The sequence below is a fragment of the Erpetoichthys calabaricus genome, chromosome 4 (assembly GCF_900747795.2).
Source record: "Erpetoichthys calabaricus chromosome 4, fErpCal1.3, whole genome shotgun sequence".
Lineage (NCBI taxonomy): Eukaryota > Metazoa > Chordata > Cladistia > Polypteriformes > Polypteridae > Erpetoichthys > Erpetoichthys calabaricus.
The window spans coordinates 136,579,569-136,598,549 of record NC_041397.2 but is presented as its reverse complement, the minus strand read 5'-3'; the positions used below and the strand labels follow the sequence as shown (position 1 = coordinate 136,598,549).

General features: G+C 35.4%; 1 protein-coding gene across 4 annotated transcripts in view; it reads left to right on the top strand.

Annotated features, from left to right (window-relative positions):
* phka2 (phosphorylase kinase, alpha 2 (liver)) overlaps positions 1–18,420 on the top strand; it is a 148,441-nt gene extending 130,021 nt beyond the window's left edge. For 2 of the 4 annotated variants that reach the window (XM_028799823.2, XM_028799822.2), the window contains exons 25-33: positions 4,179–4,308; positions 4,587–4,688; positions 4,772–4,890; positions 8,453–8,476; positions 9,593–9,646; positions 12,054–12,227; positions 15,063–15,116; positions 15,704–15,904; positions 16,083–18,420. In XM_028799823.2, the coding sequence (XP_028655656.2) occupies positions 4,179–4,308; positions 4,587–4,688; positions 4,772–4,890; positions 8,453–8,476; positions 9,593–9,646; positions 12,054–12,227; positions 15,063–15,116; positions 15,704–15,904; positions 16,083–16,256 (1,032 nt within the window). In that variant the 3' untranslated portion in view covers positions 16,257–18,420. The remainder of the gene's footprint in view (positions 1–4,178; positions 4,309–4,586; positions 4,689–4,771; positions 4,891–8,452; positions 8,477–9,592; positions 9,647–12,053; positions 12,228–15,062; positions 15,117–15,703; positions 15,905–16,082) is intronic. The other 2 variants (XM_028799824.2, XM_028799826.2) reach the window with 2 other exon arrangements.
* The last annotated feature ends 561 nt before the right edge of the window (positions 18,421–18,981 follow it).

The following is an 18,981-nucleotide window of genomic DNA, read 5'->3' as shown; positions in this document are numbered from 1 at the left end:
GATCCTTATGAGCCCCAGGATTCACAAGGCAACCAGAGTGTATTGTTAAAGTTGTGACTGTGCATGTCTGTGGTGGATATGAGTGCAAGAAAAACTTCTTTAGAATTATAGAGCAAAGCAGCTACTTTAATTCATCCATCCATCCATCCATCCATCCATTATCCAACCCGCGGAATCCGAACACAGGGTCACGGGGGTCTGCTGGAGCCAATCCCAGCCAACACAGGGCAGAAACCAATCCCGGGCAGGGTGCCAACCCACTGCAGGACACACACAAACACACCAAGCACACACTAGGGCCAATTTAGAATCGCCAATCCACCTAACCTGCATGTCTTTGGACTGTGGGAGGAAACCGGAGCGCCCGGAGGAAACCCACGCAGACACAGGGAGAACATGCAAACTCCACGCAGGGAGGACCCGGGAAGCGAACCCAGGTCCCCGGATCTCCCAACTGCGAGGCAGCAGCGCGACCCACTGCGCCACCGTGCCGCCCTACTTTAATTCATGAAGCTGTGAAATCATTATCGTCTTAGGAGACTGCATCTGAAGTGCTTACATTAAATGTGATGATCAAAGATTTACATCCATTCCACTGATGATTCACCATTCAAAGCACAATACTCACTAAAGTCCATGGTCTCATCTGTGCCATTTTCATTTTAAGACATATTTTGTGTTGTGTGTGGTGACACTGAAATACAAAAATGATGAAATAATTAAATAAATACATAAAGGAATAAACAACAAAAATGCATTTCATGCCCTTTTTAACTATTTATGCTCACATATAATTTTGTAATTATTTGTTTTATCATATTTCACCCATAATTGTTTATTTATTTTTTCTACCATAATCTTGTACTAACTTCAGTCCTACAATGTTTATCTTTTATATAAACTGACAAATATTTTAATAATAATCATAATAAATAATATATTTTATTTATATCGCTCCTTTTAACATTTTTTTTACATGTTCTACCTCCACTTCTTTTATGGTTTGGAAGAGCTCATAAACTTAAGGCCTTTCCTTTCATGTTCTTCTTCAGTAATCTCCTTAGTCCTTATTTATATAAACTGATTATCTTTCTCTAGAAGAAGTTGAAAGTCCTTGGAAATTAATTTCTTCTTTTTTTCTGAAACATCAGTAATGGCTTCTATTTAAATTGTTCTCAAACTGTTGGACAATCTTTAAATATGATTTCAGTTTCCTATACAGGTAAATCTCACCTCACATTAATTATGATGTTCCAAAAGAAATTCAAATTGATACATTTCTTTATTTTAAATTCTAAAGTGATGTGTCCCCCATTCCATCATTAAAAGCAAGTTTTCAAAGAAGTCAACATTGTCTGTTTTTTTCTTTTTCATAATTTCATGCTTTTCACAAGGTCTGAAACTCCTCCTGCCCCATGTTCCATTTTATGTTGTCTGTTTGTCTGTTGTTTTTATTAACTTCAAATCATTATTTTTCAGGTTTGTGTGTTATTTGTGTTGGTTATGTTTATTATTCATTATGCAGTGTAAATTTAAAATGGTACCCATTCCTTGTTCTCTGTGGGTGGAACCCCAGGAGTTGAGACCACTCTGACATCACTGCAGCTGTGTCCTCCCTCTGGCTTGATAGGTAACCCAGAGGAAAGGATTCAGCAGCAGTTCATTGAGTTTGTGATGGTGTTTAACAGTTTATATTGTTATTTCTTGATTGTTCTGGTTCTTGGATTTTTTTGTGCTACTGTTCATTGGATTCTGATCCTGAATTGAGCATTGGGACCTGTTTGCTTTGGATTGCCTTTTAGGCAACTCCATTTTGCCTTATTTGTACTACTTTTCCCTTTTCTATCTTTGTTAATGAATCCTTCTTTTTTAAAGATTCATTGTTTTGGTTTATATAGATAAAAGCCAGAGTTTTTCAGCATGCCTTAGTCTTAGTCCTAAGATATCTTTAGAAAATATTGTATATTAGTTTTATACTATATTATACTAGTTTCCCCATTTTGGGTCCTGCTAGTCTGGAGGCCAGCAGACAGTTGTTGTGAAAATAGGTGGAATGGGGTGAACCCTCTTTTGGGCTGACCTCTGAGGGTCTGCTTTGTGGCTATTTTTGAATGATTCATCTCTTTTTAATTATGGTCCTGACCCTTGTTTACAATAACAGAATTGTGTACAAATGTTTGCACATTTCTGATTCTTTATACATGTATAACAAACTTTTTGGATTTTAACATTCTTAGTTCATAAAGTCCAACAAACGACAAAGAACAAATTAAGGATGTACACAAATTCATTTGTGCAGACTAGAATTATTGAATGGTGCTCCAACTAGAGCTGATTTACAATTTTGATAGACACCTGCTCCACAGTCCTACATTATCTGGTTTGAAAATAGATGGGTAAGTGGATAAAATTACTGGTGAATGATGTAACAATACAGTAGGTGGAATTGCTGTCTCACAGAGATTCAGCCATGGTTTAGTTTCTGGCTAGTATGCCTTGAGTCTGGAATTCATATTTTCCCCTGTCTTCATGTGTCATTCTGCTCCTGCTTCTTTGCGTTATGAGATGCCCCAAGGGTCTGTTCTGTGACCTATCTTGTTTTCACTGCATATGCTTCCTCTAGCTCAAATTATCAATTTTTTTAATGATATCTCCTACCGTTATGCTGATGACTTTCAGCTTTATTGTTCTTTTAAGCCAAAAGAACTAGCTGTCTTCGCTGGTTGGCTGTCTGAAGGAAGTCAATAATTGGCTACTTGCCAACTACTTAAATACCCAGAAAACTGAGGTTTTAATCTTTGCCCTTCCTGATCTGCACCCAGCAGTTTCTCAAAAACATTCCACCATCTCCACTTCTTCTAATGCATCCCTACATAATTTAGGTGTCATATTTGACCAACTGCGATGGGTTGGCACCCTGCCCGGGATTGGTTCCTGCCTTGTGCCCTGTGTTGGCTGGGATTGGCTCCAGCAAATTATGTCTGGATTATTGTAATTCCTTCTTTGCCAGTCTAAGTAAAGCTCGTTTGTCTCGTCTTCAGACTGTCCAAATGCAGCTGCCAGGCTTTTAACACATTCACACAAATGGACCAATATTTCCCCAATTTTACATGCTCTACCCAGTAGAATTTAGGATCCAGTTTAAAATTCTAGTTCTTACTTACAGAGCTCTGTGTGGTCAAGCTCTCCAATATATTATGAACCTCCTTCAACATTGCATCTCAGGCCATGCTCTATGATCTGCTCATTTAGATCTCCTTTCATGTCCTCGTACCAGATTCAAGTCATGTGGGGATCACGCATTTCAAGTAATTGCTCCGAGGTTATGGAACAGTTTTCCACTGTAGTTGACCTTAACTGTTTAAGGGTCAGCTTAAGACTCATTTGTTCAGACAGCCAATTGGGTATCTTTATTTTGTTTTTTGATACTTCATTTTATTCTATGTTATGTTTTTGATATACATAATGTTTTTAATATTTAATTTTATTCTAGGTTTTATTCTTCAGCACCTAGAGAATTTTGTCTGCGATAGGCGATCCATAAATAAATTTTTACTTTCTTTACTTACTTACACTTTTAGAAACAACTGGTTGTCACCCAAAGACACTAACTTGACCAATTGTGTTAGACTGTGATTGTGGCCTGTAATAGTGTGGTGTCCTATGTAGGCTTTCTGGCTGACTGCTGCCAGGGTATATTCTGAGTTCCTCCTATGGATGGTTCAAAATATAATTGGAGAGAATTACTTATATTGTATAGTACATTCTGGGATTACTGTAATTATACTACCAGATATAACCTTGTGATATTAGTTCTTTGTGGGTCATAATTATTGTTCACTCTTCATTATGATTTATGACTCAAACCCTGCTTTTATTGTTTCTACCAGCCTTGTCAGAACTCTTTTACATCAGTGCTCAGCATGCTCTTTGGCATCAAGTCCTGAACTGATGTATTTATTTTTTCTTCCCATTTGCTGATTTAACGTCTGAACCTTTTAAATATGCCTCCATTAAATGTTGTCAACTAAAACATAAAAACATAAACCCATAGAAACTAAGACCTTAGCTTATTAATCTCACTGGAGTCAGTTTTTTGGGAAGGTTTGGTTGCTAGCAGAGCTGTAAAAAAACTTAATTTCCCAGACCTCATTTGTTTATTAATGTTTTTGCTGCAGGAGATTCTTGTGTATTTGGCAATGTATGTAAGGTCTCAACCAAGCTTATTTGGAGATATGTTAAGGATGAGGATTGGACTCATCATCCAGGTGATGGCAACAGAACTGGCTCGAAGTCTGCGCTGTTCAGGTACATCCCCATTATTGTGTATTAGGAATCCAGAGTAAAATTTTCACTGAGCTTAAGGAGGCTTTGAGGCAAGATTTTTTTTAAATGAACACCTAACAATTGGTTTTGGCAATTACTAGAATATTTGTACCCTCTTGTTTTCCTATGGCCCTTGGCCATAAGCTTTGTTGGCCATAAATTAGAACATGACTGTATTTTGTTAAGTGACATAATAGCATTTAATAGCCATTGCTGTATGGAGAATTAATTATCATTTACTGTTGTCATTTCTTGTCCAGGAGAAGAAGCCTCAGAAAGTCTAATGAACCTAAGTCCCTCAGACATGAAGGACCTCCTCCATCACATTCTAAGCGGAAAAGAGTTTGGTGTCGAGAAGAGTGGTAAGCATGATCCACACAGATTGTATGGTTTTCTAGTCTGCTTAGTAGTCCTTATTAACTTTTTCTCTGTTTGCTTTTTAAAGTTCGACCTTTTGAGTCTACTGCTACCAGTTTTGCTATTTCCATTCATGAGGTAGGCCATACTGGAGCCACCAAAACTGAAAGAACAGGCATCAGCAGACTGAAAACTGAAATGAAGCAGGTAAGGAATGCTTGTGATAGTAAGATTGTCTCTACAAAATGAAGGCAAAAGTTTCTTATTAATATCATTTTCAAAAATTCAAAATGTTAGGATAAGCAATTGAAATGAGACCACCATTATATATATTTTTAATTATTACACTAATTACAAGGATTAAAAAAGAGCTAATTGTGATGATGAATGCGATATCAATTAAGAATTGTGTAACTGAGACAGAAGAAAGAACATCATTGTGGATAATTTACTAAAATCTGATAGGTATGATTTCAGAAATGTATGAGCAAATCAAGAGCGTAATATGGAATATGTAATCCAACCACATGCTTTAGATATCATATGACTTAATACTGGGACAGACTTATCAGTTCTTATGCTTTAGAGCATATCTTCCCTGAATGCTTAAAGGTTGTCTCATTTATTTGAACTTATTGTATCCCAAAAACATTGAGAATAACTGACTGGACTCAATAGGATAACATGATGGAATATTGGTTAACACTGATATTACACAGCTCCACAGCTCTGGGCTGATTGTTGCCCTGGTCACTGTTTGAGTGGATTTTGGTCATTTGCCATTTGTCTGCTTGAGTTGTTCTCCAGGTACTCTGTTTTACCTCCCCCATCCACAAAAAGTGCACGTTAAGTTAACCGATACCTATAAATTGTTTAAAGTGAGATGATGTTTATGTTTGAGTGTGCCCTGCTGTGAACTTATACATGGTTCATCAAACATCCTGACACTCAAAGACAACCTTAATAGTGCATTCAAGATGTGTATGTTATACAGGTATTCAATGATGAAATTAAATGAGGCCAGAAAATGGAAGCACGTTATAGGTAATGCTTAATTGTGACGAGATGCGTTATTCTGTTCTTTGGTACATTTGTATAGCCATGCCTAAACTCCACATAGCCCAAAAGAACAAAAGTTATAAACATGGAAATACTGCAGCATATTGGTTATCTTGCCAGAGACCTACTGTAACAACAAATTTTAAATACTCCATAACCATAGTATTTGCTTCTTATAACTGATCTTTATAATTCACACACTAAAACAGATCATTGAAAATAAAAAAAATAATGCACATTTCCTGAACATTTTGTGTACAGTGAAAAACTGTGTCTTAATTTTTTTCGTACAATGCTCAATGACACTTCTCCACACCACAGCTACAGATAGTAGGCATTAACCACCCTCTACACCCTGTCCTGGGTGTATTCATACCTTCAAACCAGCGGTTCATATTCTTTAAAAAGACACACGCAAGATAAAGGCAAGCAAGCAGCTAAAAACATACACACTTAAGCACTACAAACTGGTTTATTTGTTTATTTTTTGGGATGGTACCACATGGCAACTTACTATACTTACTACACCTGATGAGGGTCAGAATATTATTGATTTTTATGAGAAACTCCCAAGCTGCTCAAACTTGTGCCATGGGCCAAATCTTTCCATCCATGCTCTAACCCATACTTGATAAGTTCATCTCCATTGCTTTTAACTGTCTTTATTATTATATACCCAGTGATAGTATACTTTATGCAATGTCTAGTGTCCATTAGGTATCTGTATCACATGGTGGTTGTATTCAAGACGTCTGAAATAATATTTTTAAATGCTTATTTGCCAATGACAACTGCATTAATGACAAATTTAAAGCAGTTTCTCAGCAAGTTAAGGTAAGTTTCTCAGTAAGGTGTGGCAGCCTCTCATTGACTATATAACATAATACTTTAAGAACAACACTGTAAATATAGTATATATACAGATATATATGCTCTTGAACAATAAAAAGCACATTCACCAGAGGGTCAAGCTTTTCATTTCATCTGAAAGTAGCAGGCTAACAAATTTCTCCTTAAAAACCTCTGTTGGGGATTTCTTAGCATAACTTAAAGGGGAAATCAATGTGGACATGATGGTAAGTCATTCCAGTTGCTGATTTATGCTTAATGTATCTTGTGTCAATCATTTTTAAAATATCAGAACTAAGTCACTTCATAGCTGTTTTCATAGCTGTGGACTTTGATCCAACTTAGACAAAGGCTATAACTAGAAATGTACCATAACTAATTAATTTAATATTTTTTGTAATATGTAATTCTTATTTCAGAATCATTTGTTCTCTAAGTAACAATATCACATCAAGGTATAAAAATAAATCAATATATATTAAAATAAGCACATTATAGATAAGTAGTACTGAGAATTAAAAGTGTAATGCTAAGTATAACATGTCTGATACTCTATATGGAGATGAAATCTGTTTCTGAGCATGCTGGTCTAGAAATCAATCTTATTCTTAAATCTTACTTTTTAAGATTTGTTTCTTAATTCTTTAAAATTTTAGTCCTAAAGAAAAGTGAAATATAATAATATAGGATGGCATGGTGATGCAGTGCTCCCTCACACATCTAGGAAACAGATTTCAATTTCCAAATCATTACCTGTGTGTTGGACTTACATATTCCCCCTTTGTCTGTATGGGTATTCTGTTTTACCTTTCATATCTCAAAGATTTTCTTTAGCTTTACTGCCATATATGAATTATCTTTTTTCCACCATGTTTGAATTAAGTAGGCTGAAAAAAGGTTTGTGGAATAATATACAGTATTATCTGTTTTTCCCTTTTTGAAATCCTCATTCATTTAAATGATTAAAACAAGTTAATAGATGCAGTGCATTTGTAGTAAAATGTATGATAATGTATTATACTCACTAAATTATACTTCATTTCCAACATTTGTGAAAAAAATTATAAATCAAGCAAACCTTTTACTTTGAGGCAGGCATCAATTTCAGAATAAGGTTTTGCAGTAAAAATCACTAATTACACTGGCTTTCACTGGTGAATTTGATATATTTTGATTCAGATAGGAAAACAACACCATCATATTTCTCAAAAACAGTAATTTTCTGTGCTAATAAGTTCAAACCTATGAGTATTTTTGCTGTTGTGTACAGCTTCATGGCAGGAAAGACCTGTCTATCTCTTATTGTTGCATCTGCGTAGTGGCCAGCCTGTTTTGTGGAGCAACTGATAACCAGCTTGTCGACAGATGACTGCAGGTACAAAAGCATATGGCATATAAACCTCACCCTAGCAAGTCTTTGGACAACTTATTCAATTATCAATACATAGTTTTTTGTTGCCTGTATACCTATGTAATGTTTCTAAAAGTGCCATGATCATATACTGTACTAACAAAGTTATATATTTTCTTTTTAAAGATAGTGTAGGTTATCAAAAATGTATAGATGTAGATTAATTTATGAAATACTAAAGTTGCTATAAATCATAAATTGGGATAAATTAAAAAGTTTGTGTTTAGTAGCTGATGAGAAAAAAAAACGTAATTAATTTTCTGTGATGAATAAGGGCAATATTTTTAGCACTTTTGTGATATAGTGTTATATTATAAATAATTTGAATTGTATTCATAATTTGATTAGCCTACGTATAATAATATAAGGACAACTCTATTGTGTCCTGTATATTTACATTTTCAGAGGAAGATGTTCACTGTTACTTTATTTTGCAAATTTCTATTTCAGCTGGATGATCAGACATCACAAAGTGTGGGTTAAGTTTGTTGATTAACTGAGCATGGTTTTTCTTTTTTCCTCTCACATGCTACCGTCATGAACATTAGTTTTCCAGAATGAAAAATGTATTTGTGCTTTCACTATTCTTTCAGTAAACCATTCTGCGTGACTCATTAAATTAAAAGTGTACGATCTACTGTACATCAAGAAGGCATAGAAAAGAGGTTTTAATGAATGCTTTTCTCATGTGGGAATATTGTAGCTCACCTGCTGGTCCCTAATGCCTTCCTTTGAAACTACATCAAGATTCACAATCATTAATATCCTTTAGCACAAAAATAATTGCCTAATCTAAACTGGAGTCCTCCCCCTATCCTGTATTTATCTGTTGCTAAGTACTTCAAGCAGCTGTTGTAGCATGCCATGTATGAAAACACATAAGTTAGATTAAAATCAGTTGTGTTCTGTAAAGGCACTGGCACTCTGCATAAGGTTGGTTCCTGCCTTGTGCCACTTATAGCTTGAAGAAATTCCATCTCTTGGTGACCCTAGACTTCGTAAACAGTTTAGAAAATGGTGGATTTTTAATGGAAAGTCCTTATTTCTTAAATACATATTGTTGAAATAAACAAATAATAACCCTGCTAAAGGGCTTCACTACCTGATTATTGCTCTGTCATGACTACTTATAAGCCAAGAGAAATAATGTCACAAATCATTTAACCAGGTTATGAGATTAGATTTTTTTCCAAAAAAAAATAAAAAAAAAAACCCCAGCAATTAAACATTTTTCTGATTTAAAATTAAATGTCTAGTGTCACATGTTGGTAGCCAATGAGAAGATTATTCATCAAACATATACTATATGCTACATCCAATGCTCATTATGTGCTATTTGAGGAGATTGCTTTTTGATTTTGTCTGAACACTTACAGTAATATTTTGTTTTTACAAATAGGCATCACTGATTTTTTTTTCTGCTCTGACATTTGCTTCTACTTCTGTGCTAGATTTGCATTTTGCATGATATAACTTGCTATGAATGGATTTTGCTGCATGTTGTATGCTTTCTTTTTTGTTTGTAAGTTTATAGATATCACTTTATGTTTGATTGTCTTTGAATTTCTTTGCCTGTCCTTTTCTTTTTAGTTTTATTTCACTGGTCATTCCACTGGCAGCAGTGTCATCTCTCCCCGCTCAACGGTAAATATACACTATAAAAAGCAGAGAAGAGCAGAGACTGATGTTATCTTGCATTTCTGTCTGTCTTCATTCTAATCTGGTTGGGTCTAAAGAATTCAAATTAACTAGATTAAACTTTCTAAAGCAATGAAATCTATCTCATTCAATCACCAAAGTGCCTTTCTCATCTATATATGTAATGCAACTAATTTTTATTTTTTTATTTTTATCATAGTTAAATCATTTTTCAACGTATATTTGCAATATATTTTATACATTTCTCATGATTTATAAAACTAACAAAGGTAAAATTTCTGACATATTGATTTTCAATGCAGTACTCCAGTGACGCATATTTGTCTTAATACCACAGAAAGCAAGCATTCCCAAACAACTCATGAACAAACAACTTTGTGCTGATTCCAAACTGGTGGTAATCTGGTAAAACAGGATCAGAAGATGTTAGTAAATGAATCAAGGAACTTGAGGATTCAGCTTCTTCACTGTTAGCATAGAGCTATTTTTATGTTAAAACCTCAGTGTTAAGTGCAAGGTACTGATTGACAGATCATATTGATAGTTATCCTCAGTTTTTCAGCATCATGAGGCTATTTTAGATGATTCAGTTCAAGATAAGAAAACACATTAACACAAACTCAATGTTCTTACACTATAGCAAATATACTTTAGTATACTTAAACTCAAAGTAAGGAGTAAATTGTGAAGTTATTCTGCACTTTCTAATCTTAAAATACAAATTAACCAGAAGGATCAAACACTGAGATTAAGAAATGAAAAAAGACAAAGCAAATATGGATTTAATAAAAGGTCCTATTTAAGATACAAAAACAAAATTACAAATTAAATTATAAACAACAAAGAAATGTATGATGCATGATTTATGAAATAATGTAAATACAGAATGGTAAAGTAAACATATACTGGAAATGATGTTCAAGAGAAAGTATTATGGAGTCTCTAAAAGAATTGCAAAGAATATTCACTACAGGAATGATGGTGTGAATCAAATAATGATATGATGAGTTTAATTAGTCTAGTTAATTTAATAATTGCTAAATAATGCACATATGTATACTTAAACTGAATTCAAAAGGTTTCCGCACTTTTTTAAACTGTATTTATTAAGAATTTCAAAAACAAATTATATCACTTTTCTACATAGTGACCATTGTTTGTGATGCAATTTTCCCAGCGTCATACCAGCTTTTTAATGCCCAATTACTACTTCTCTCCGCCTTCACCAATTCCAACAAAATTATGAAAGTGCGGAAACCTTTTGAACGTCCCTCATACATTCACTGAGAAAATAGTATACTGTTTTTGAGTAGGGCCTCCTTATGCTCACAAACAGACTATTTTTTTCATAGAATGGATTTCACAAACTGTTAGAAAAATTCATTTGAGATTCTGGTCCATGTTAATATGTCAGCTTCATATAGCTAATTATTGGATACTACGCTATTGGGTATACTTTTAAAAATGTTACATTTAAGAAAACGTCACAGATCCTCCACCACTAGCACACATCAATCAATGCCATTATCAGTTGAATTGCAATCTGCTGTGCTTGAAAGCTATTGAGCCACATTTAATGTAGTCTTCTAAGACATGTAATTGCATTTTATTATCACTATTATTTTTTAATATGACTTATTGTTACAAAAATATTTAATAAACAAAAATGTGATAACTGACTCTTGGATGAAGTAAATAAAAATGTGAAATGCTCCAACTTTCATATCAGTTAATTTAGTCACTGAACACACCTGAATGTTATGCCACATGTACGTTGTCTAAGTTGTCTAAACTTAAAGCAGCTGTAGAAGCTATCTTCTGTACAAGCAGGTCCTGTTGTTTGACTAACTTCTATTATGGCTCTGTAACCATATAATTGTTGCACAGAATGTTTGTCTGTTTTAACATAGATAGGTTTTGATATACACCAATGTTTGTCAGTGTGTGATTTTAAAATTAAAATAATTTGTGCAGTGTGCTGTTTTTCTAGATAACTCAAAAAAAAAAAATTCTGAACAATTTTTCTTCAAAAATAAGTTTGCTGAATTTCAACAAGATTAGTCTGATGGGAGCTTAGTTGCTATATGTAGACAGACAAACAGTCAGATAGACATGGAAACCACAGTAGGTCCTTTTTGCATTATATGTTTATACCTAAAAATGGACAATGTTCTTGCTTTATTAGTCATCCAGAGTGCTGTTTATTCCTTTTTGGGCCTTGAACCCAGTTTACATTATATAATGCACTGTGTACTCTTTATTTGCATATTCTCTAGGTATATATACAATAGAACATATATATATATATATATATATATGTGTGTGTGTGTGTGTGTGTGTGTGTTTGTGTGTCTGTATGTGATATGTAACATAAAGATTTCTTTACTTTTAGAGGTGCAGCAGCCCCTCTTCCCCCAGTGGTGGCTTGTCCCCTACAGGTTCTGTGGGCATACACATTAATTGGGATGATAGACAAGGCCAGTGGTTACGCAGGAGGCGTCTTGATGGAGCAATCAACAGAGTTCCCATGGGATTCTACCAGAAAGTGTGGAAGATTTTGCAGAAGGTAAGCATTTACATGCAATATTAGGAAAGGTAAGGCAAACTAGCATGGTGCAGCCTGGCAGAGTAGTGCAGTAGTTAGCTCACCTGCTTCACTGCTCCTGTGTCTTGTGTTTGACTTTCAGCCTGGATACTGCAGTCTATGGAGATTGCATGTTCTCCCGTTGTCTGCATGTGCTCTTCTGTAGGTATTTCTGTAATGGTTCTGTAATGCACCAGGTGCACGCAGCTATCACCATATATCTTCCAAATCATTGATGGTTAGAACCGAGGATGGGCAAGGGCAAGTGAGGAGGCACCAATAGTTATGTTGCAAAACAGTGTGAAAGTACAAATTTATTCCAAAATAAAAAAATTCTGTTAACCTGGTTTATGCATTTCAGATAAATATCCTTCAAAGGTAGATCTTTTAAAACAGTGACTTTGACAATAAATAAATAAACATTTAAATCACAGTCAGGTATAATTCCTTCTTTGCCAGTAACCTCCCATTCCCTCTGCTCCCCCTCAACAATAAATCAGCACACTTGACAGTCCAAGGGTACCAGTCTTCTCGGGTCCCTCCCAGCCACCTCCACTGGTGTCTGCTAAGAACTCACGACCACCTCTGTCAGCATCTTCATTGACCCTAGAGCTCTCTGTCTCCCCAGCACTTTCTAATCATCAACATGGCTCAATCCATCTCCTTGGATATCTACTTGGAATATCATTCCTCACTCACTTGCCTTCCAGAGACTTCCACCTGACCAGTCCTCTGTCACTCTCTCAGGGAACTTAGGTTCTCACACTGGCTTTCTGGAAAATATGTCTTCCTTTCTTTATTTCTGTTTTTATCCATTTCTATTCCTGTACTTGGATCTTGAATACAGTAGCATAGGCACTGCAATATCAACATCTGTAACTGCAAATGAGGGATGACTGGTCTGTCGATTTCATGTGCGTACTTAATTTGTCAATTTCCCCATTAACTGCTCCATGCCAGCTCATATTCCAGCCATTGCCTCACCAACTCTACCAAACCAAATCAACACTCTCTTAATAAAAACTACATTTGCCATCTTTAGTCCAAAGATGTGTTTTGGATATTCTGGCAAATTTGATTAAAGAGAGTGTGACATGTGATGGACACATCCACAGGTGGTTCCTGCTTTTTGGTTCCTGTTACTGGAGTAGGCTACAACACCATGAAATCCTCAGTCGAATTAAGTGTGTTTAGGTCAAGGATTAATAGACCACTGCAGTCTAACAATTAGCCTGTAAGATATTGTTTAAATGATGAAATCTTGAAATGTCCACATATTCGTGAATTTCCCCTTGGGATTAATAAAGTATCTATCTATCTATCTATCTATCTATCTATCTATCTATCTATCTATCTATCTATCTATCTATCTATCTATCTATCTATCTATCTATCTATCTATCTATCTATCTATCTATCTATCTATCTATCTATCTATCTATTTTAAAATAGAACAAACATTTCATGGGGTTTACTTACTTTTTCACAAATATGAAATGTATCTTCTCTCATGTTTTACAAATGCTTTTCACTGCCTCCACATAGATTGCATTTCTTGTTCACTTCCAAGATCTGGATTAAAACTGCATTCTACTAACTTTCACTTGACTCCTGATTGTTTTCTGTACCATCCTTTCATCCACTTCCATTGACACTTCATAAACCCAGCAAAAATGAAATTTGTCCTTTATACAAACTATTATGTGTATAAATCAAACAAATCATTTGAATTCTCCTTTTAAAAATAAAACAAACCTTGTTGAGCATCTCTAAACTGATACCATTCAGTGTTGGTATGAACAAATCAGGAGACCTTTTAAAAGAATGATAGGTAAAAAACAAGCAACCGCATTGTCAAGCCAGTTGGCTCCAGGAAATACTGCTGAATTGAGTTGTTAGGTTATTATGGGATTTATGGAATATGGCACTCTCCTTCTCTTTCTTCTGTAGATACTCAACAGAAATTTAAAGAAAAACAACCTTTTGATGGCATATCAAACTCTGCCTTCTGTTTTGTGAATTTATATCCTAACTAGTCATTTAGCCCGTTACAATAATGGGTGCTCGAACAGTAGTGCATAAACATTACTAGGCAAGGGACTTTGACCTCATTCTTTTTGTTGGTCGTATTTTTCTTTCTTTCAGCCTTTCTTTTGTTGTTTACTTGCTGAGCTGACTGTTCTTCGTGGGCTGCCGCCGTGTTTTGTGTGTCTTTAATTTTCTGTGACAGTAATACTGTCTTGTGCGTCCGCTGGCTTGTACGTCCATAATATACCTTTAATTTTCTCTGGCGGTAATACAGGCATGCGCGTCGGTAATATGCCTTTAATCTCCTCTGACAGTAATACTGGCTTGTATGTGGCTGTAATATGCGTCACTGTATTGTGTACCTTTAATTTCCTCTCACAGTAATACTGGTTTGTATTTCCGTAAAACACCTGTAACTTTCTCTGACAGTAATATTGCGCATCGCACCATGCCCCGCGCATGCGCACTTCACCAGAAGACACACACACACAGACACCTGGATGCACACAGGGATTTTATTAAAGAGGATATTAATTTACAGTAGCAGTATATTTAGAGCAAACCTAGGGGGTGGAACTGATGGGAGGAGCATACAATTAGTCCAGCTATGAAAATTTTGGTTGCTGTGACAACATTATGAATGTGGAATTTCATTCTTATTTTGTTGTTTGAAGTAGTGTGCTCAACAAGACAATGAGTTGAATAGTTCGAGAAGAATGAATGGATCTAATGAAAGTTATGGAATGAGGGGTTTAATGGAGCAAATTTCATTCTTTGTTTCTCTTTCAGTGTCATGGCTTGTCTATAGATGGCTATGTCCTCCCTTCATCAACAACTCGAGAGGTAATTAATCCCAGTTTATATAATTTAATTATCATTTTCTGGGGTATCTTATCTTTTTGTTTCTTCAGTAACTAGAAGTTTTTGAAATTGAAGTAGAATGAATAGATTTTGTAATTATTTGTGTACAAGTAATATTGGCTGCTTATGGCTTTTGGCAAGCAGACTAATCTAGTGGAAAGTCTCTGTTTGTTGTATTGTTTGTATAGAAACTCTTCTCAATGCCTGGTGTATCTCTGTAAAATATTCTATTTTGCAATGTAGCATGTATGTGCTAATTTGTATATATACAATGAAAAATTTCTAATTTCTCTAATATAATTTGAATATAATTGGACAGTTTCTTGTAAAGAGAAGTTGATGATTTTTCCACAGTCTTATATTAAATACAACGTACATTCCCTACCATATTATGGTAGATGGTCTAGCATTGTTCCAGCTGAATAAGGAAAGGTAAAATGTTAGCTTTGTAGTGCAAGTTTCTACAACTGATTGTTTATAATATACTGATTCTATTAAGTCATTCACAATACACAACTTTTCTTTGCTGACTTTATATACAGTAATCTCTGTTCATTTTTGTTCTACAGATGACGGCTTGTGAGATCAAATTTGCTGTTCATGTGGAATCTGTATTAAACCATGTCCCGCAGCCAGAGTACCGCCAGCTTCTTGTGGAAGCTATTCTTGTCCTTACACTATTGGCAGACATGGATCTTCACAGCATTGGAGGCATAATCCATGTGGACCGCATTGTCCACCTTGCCAATGACCTGTTTTACAATGATCAGGTAAATAAAAATGGGACATGGAAGGATAACTGTAGCGATAGACACAATTACATTGTCAGTATTTTCCTGTTTAGGATCACAAGAAGTAACTGGGAAGCAGTATGTGAAACTTGAAATGAAGATACCATCCAGAAAATGCATTTAACTTTTTTGCTTTTGTCTTTTTTTTCTATCACAGAAAGCACATGGTGCCAATGAATTCTTTCTGGAGAAGGATCCATCCACAGGCATTTGCAACTATTTCTATGACAGTGCTCCCAGTGGCAGCTATGGCACCATGACATATCTTTCCAAGGCTGTAGCCACCTACATCCAGGATTTTCTTCCAAATGCAAGTTGTCTTATGCAATAGGATGTTTTAGGTACTTTTTTCTTAAAATAGAAGTTTGTCTTTGAGTGAGATGTAAAGTTCACTCCAGTGCATGCAAGCTGTACAAAATACAAGCGGAAAACGTTGGAGTTTAAATGCTATTTTAATTAGCTGCCACAGCAGACTAAATACTGTACCTTAAGGAAACTTATTTATAAAATATTTAATTTATTTTATGTTGATAAACAAAATAAGCTTTATTTTTCAGGGCCTCATGAGGATAGCACCACATTCCCTTTATAAAAGGTTTTATTGCTAAATGGTTGCTTATGTGCCCATAGTTATAGAAATTTTTTTACCTCATTTGGAGAGTGTTTTTGTGACCGTGTAGCAGAGTGAAAATCTTATATGTTCTTTTTCATTTCCTGACAGCCAGTAGAATGTTGCCAGTTTTTTGACGCACCTGTTTTTATTTCATAAAATCTAACAGATTTTTAACAGTAATGATCTTGAACATATATTAGTGCAGCAGTAATTTTAGTATTTAAAATTGCCTACTAAGTTACTCCCTGAAAGAGAATAGCAATTGCAGGCAATACCATCCTACTCTTATCTTCTCCCAGAGCAATAGTTCACTCATGAATTCATTTCCTTAATCTGCTTTCAAGAGGTGTTGCAAAGGTCCTAGGCCTTTCATGACAGCAGTAACATTTAAGGCATAAACCTTTTCCCCAGTGAAAGCTCATTTATTGGTAACTCTAACACAGCATTCTAGCATTTTCCACATAGTCACTTTCAAGGCAATATACTTTCCATTTGTCAAAGCATGCAGCAAAATCACCTTGAGTTAAGCTTTCAACTCATTCATTCACCACATCAATGAATTCATCACGTGTCTCAAAAAATTTTCCACACAAGTGTTGTTTCATTTTTGGGAACAAGCAGAAATCACAAGGCACTAAATTGGAGGAATAAGGAGGGGCTTCACCCAGCTGAATACCAGGTTTCACCAAAGTTTCAATGATCAGCTTTGTAGTGTGTTACCGCACATTGTCATGGTGGAAAAATTACTGGTTCAGTGTTAGACAAGGCTGACCTCCACTCCTCTCAGTCCTCCCCCTTGTAAAACTTGCTATGACTTCCTCTGGGTAAAAAATCAGTAAAGAATAAATTTGATCTCCATATTGTACTGCAGGGTCACTGAGGTTGGTTGGAGGGTCTGCAGCACATCTCAACCAAATTAAGTAAAAGTAGGAGCCCACTTTGCAGGGCGGGCCTGTCAATTGCAGGATACAGTCACACTACTTCCTACATAACCAGTTTAGATTCTCTAATTGGACTACAATTTACACCTTTGGGGTGGGCCATCAAATTGGAATATCCAAAGAAAAAAACACACAGGTACAGGAAAACCATGCAAACACATTAAAGTAAATTAAAATATTAGGTGACACAATTACTAGCACCACAGTTTCACAGCTTCAAAGATTTCAGTTTGATTAACAGCCCAGTCAATGTGTGGATGTTGCAAGTTTTCCTTGTCTCTGTGTGTTTTCCTAAATTTACATAACGTTTCACCCAGATACTAAACTTGTAAAGGAAAATGGATGGAAATAAAACTTTTCCAAATTTCACAGAACTGATATTCATTTGCCAATCATTATTCAATAAATCAAAACAAAAGTGTTTGGAGGAGGGTAGACAAATGGAAAGTGCCTGGTGAACAATATACAGTAAAGTGACATGATTATATAATACAATGGCCAATTGTGCCATTATCCCTCCTGAACATATTAGATCTCTCTATTAAAACAGCAGACACCTTAGCAGTGAACAGGACAGAGTGAAGGTTTGACCATATTCTTTGATCAGTTTCTGTTGAGAATAAAATCTAAAATGTATAAATGAATAGAAGTATTGAGAAGCCACATGTTGTCCTATTGTGAGGATCATTGTCTTCCAGTGGAAAAGCAGTAGTCGCGAATCATTTCAGAAATAGGTTACAGTGTTTCTCTATGTATGTACTTTGAAACAAGTAGCTGCTTACTGTAAGGATCTTCTTGTACTGTATAACATTAAAGATTCAAGAGAAAATTGCTATAATATAAATAGATTTTATATTGCTGTCAACTAGAGACTACTTGATTCATGTTCATAAATGTGCAAACTCTTCTCTTTTTAATAAAGATAATCTACAACACCTCAATCTGTTGAAATCTCTTTCAATAACTTTCTTATGTGTTTTATTGTATAAATAATTTTTTTGTGTCTTAGGTGGAGCTTAATATCATCTGGTTACATATAAAAAGACTCTGTTTTTTGCTAGGGATGTCATTAACAGTTAATAGTGTCACCTACATTGGTGGGAAAGTTGTTGAAAGCCTGAGCAGCTTCAAATTTCCTTGAGTGACTATCACAGATGAAGTAGGCACACCACATTTTGGACCTTATCAAGAAGGCTCATCAACATCTCTGTTTCTGTAGACCTCCAAGGGAAGCCCACATTTGTCCATCTGTTTTCACTACCTTCTAAATTTACAGGGTGAAATTCATCCTGGCTGCCTCACTTCCTAGTACGGCACCTGCTCTGCTCAAGAGCATATAGCAGTGCAGCGGGTGGTGAAAGCAGTATAGAACATTACTGGCACTGAGCTGCCTACTCTTCAGGATGTATACAACACTTGCTACCTTAGAAAGGCAAGCAGGATAAAAAGACCCCAGCCATCCTGCACGGTCATTTTTCTAATTTCTTCCTTCTGACAAATGG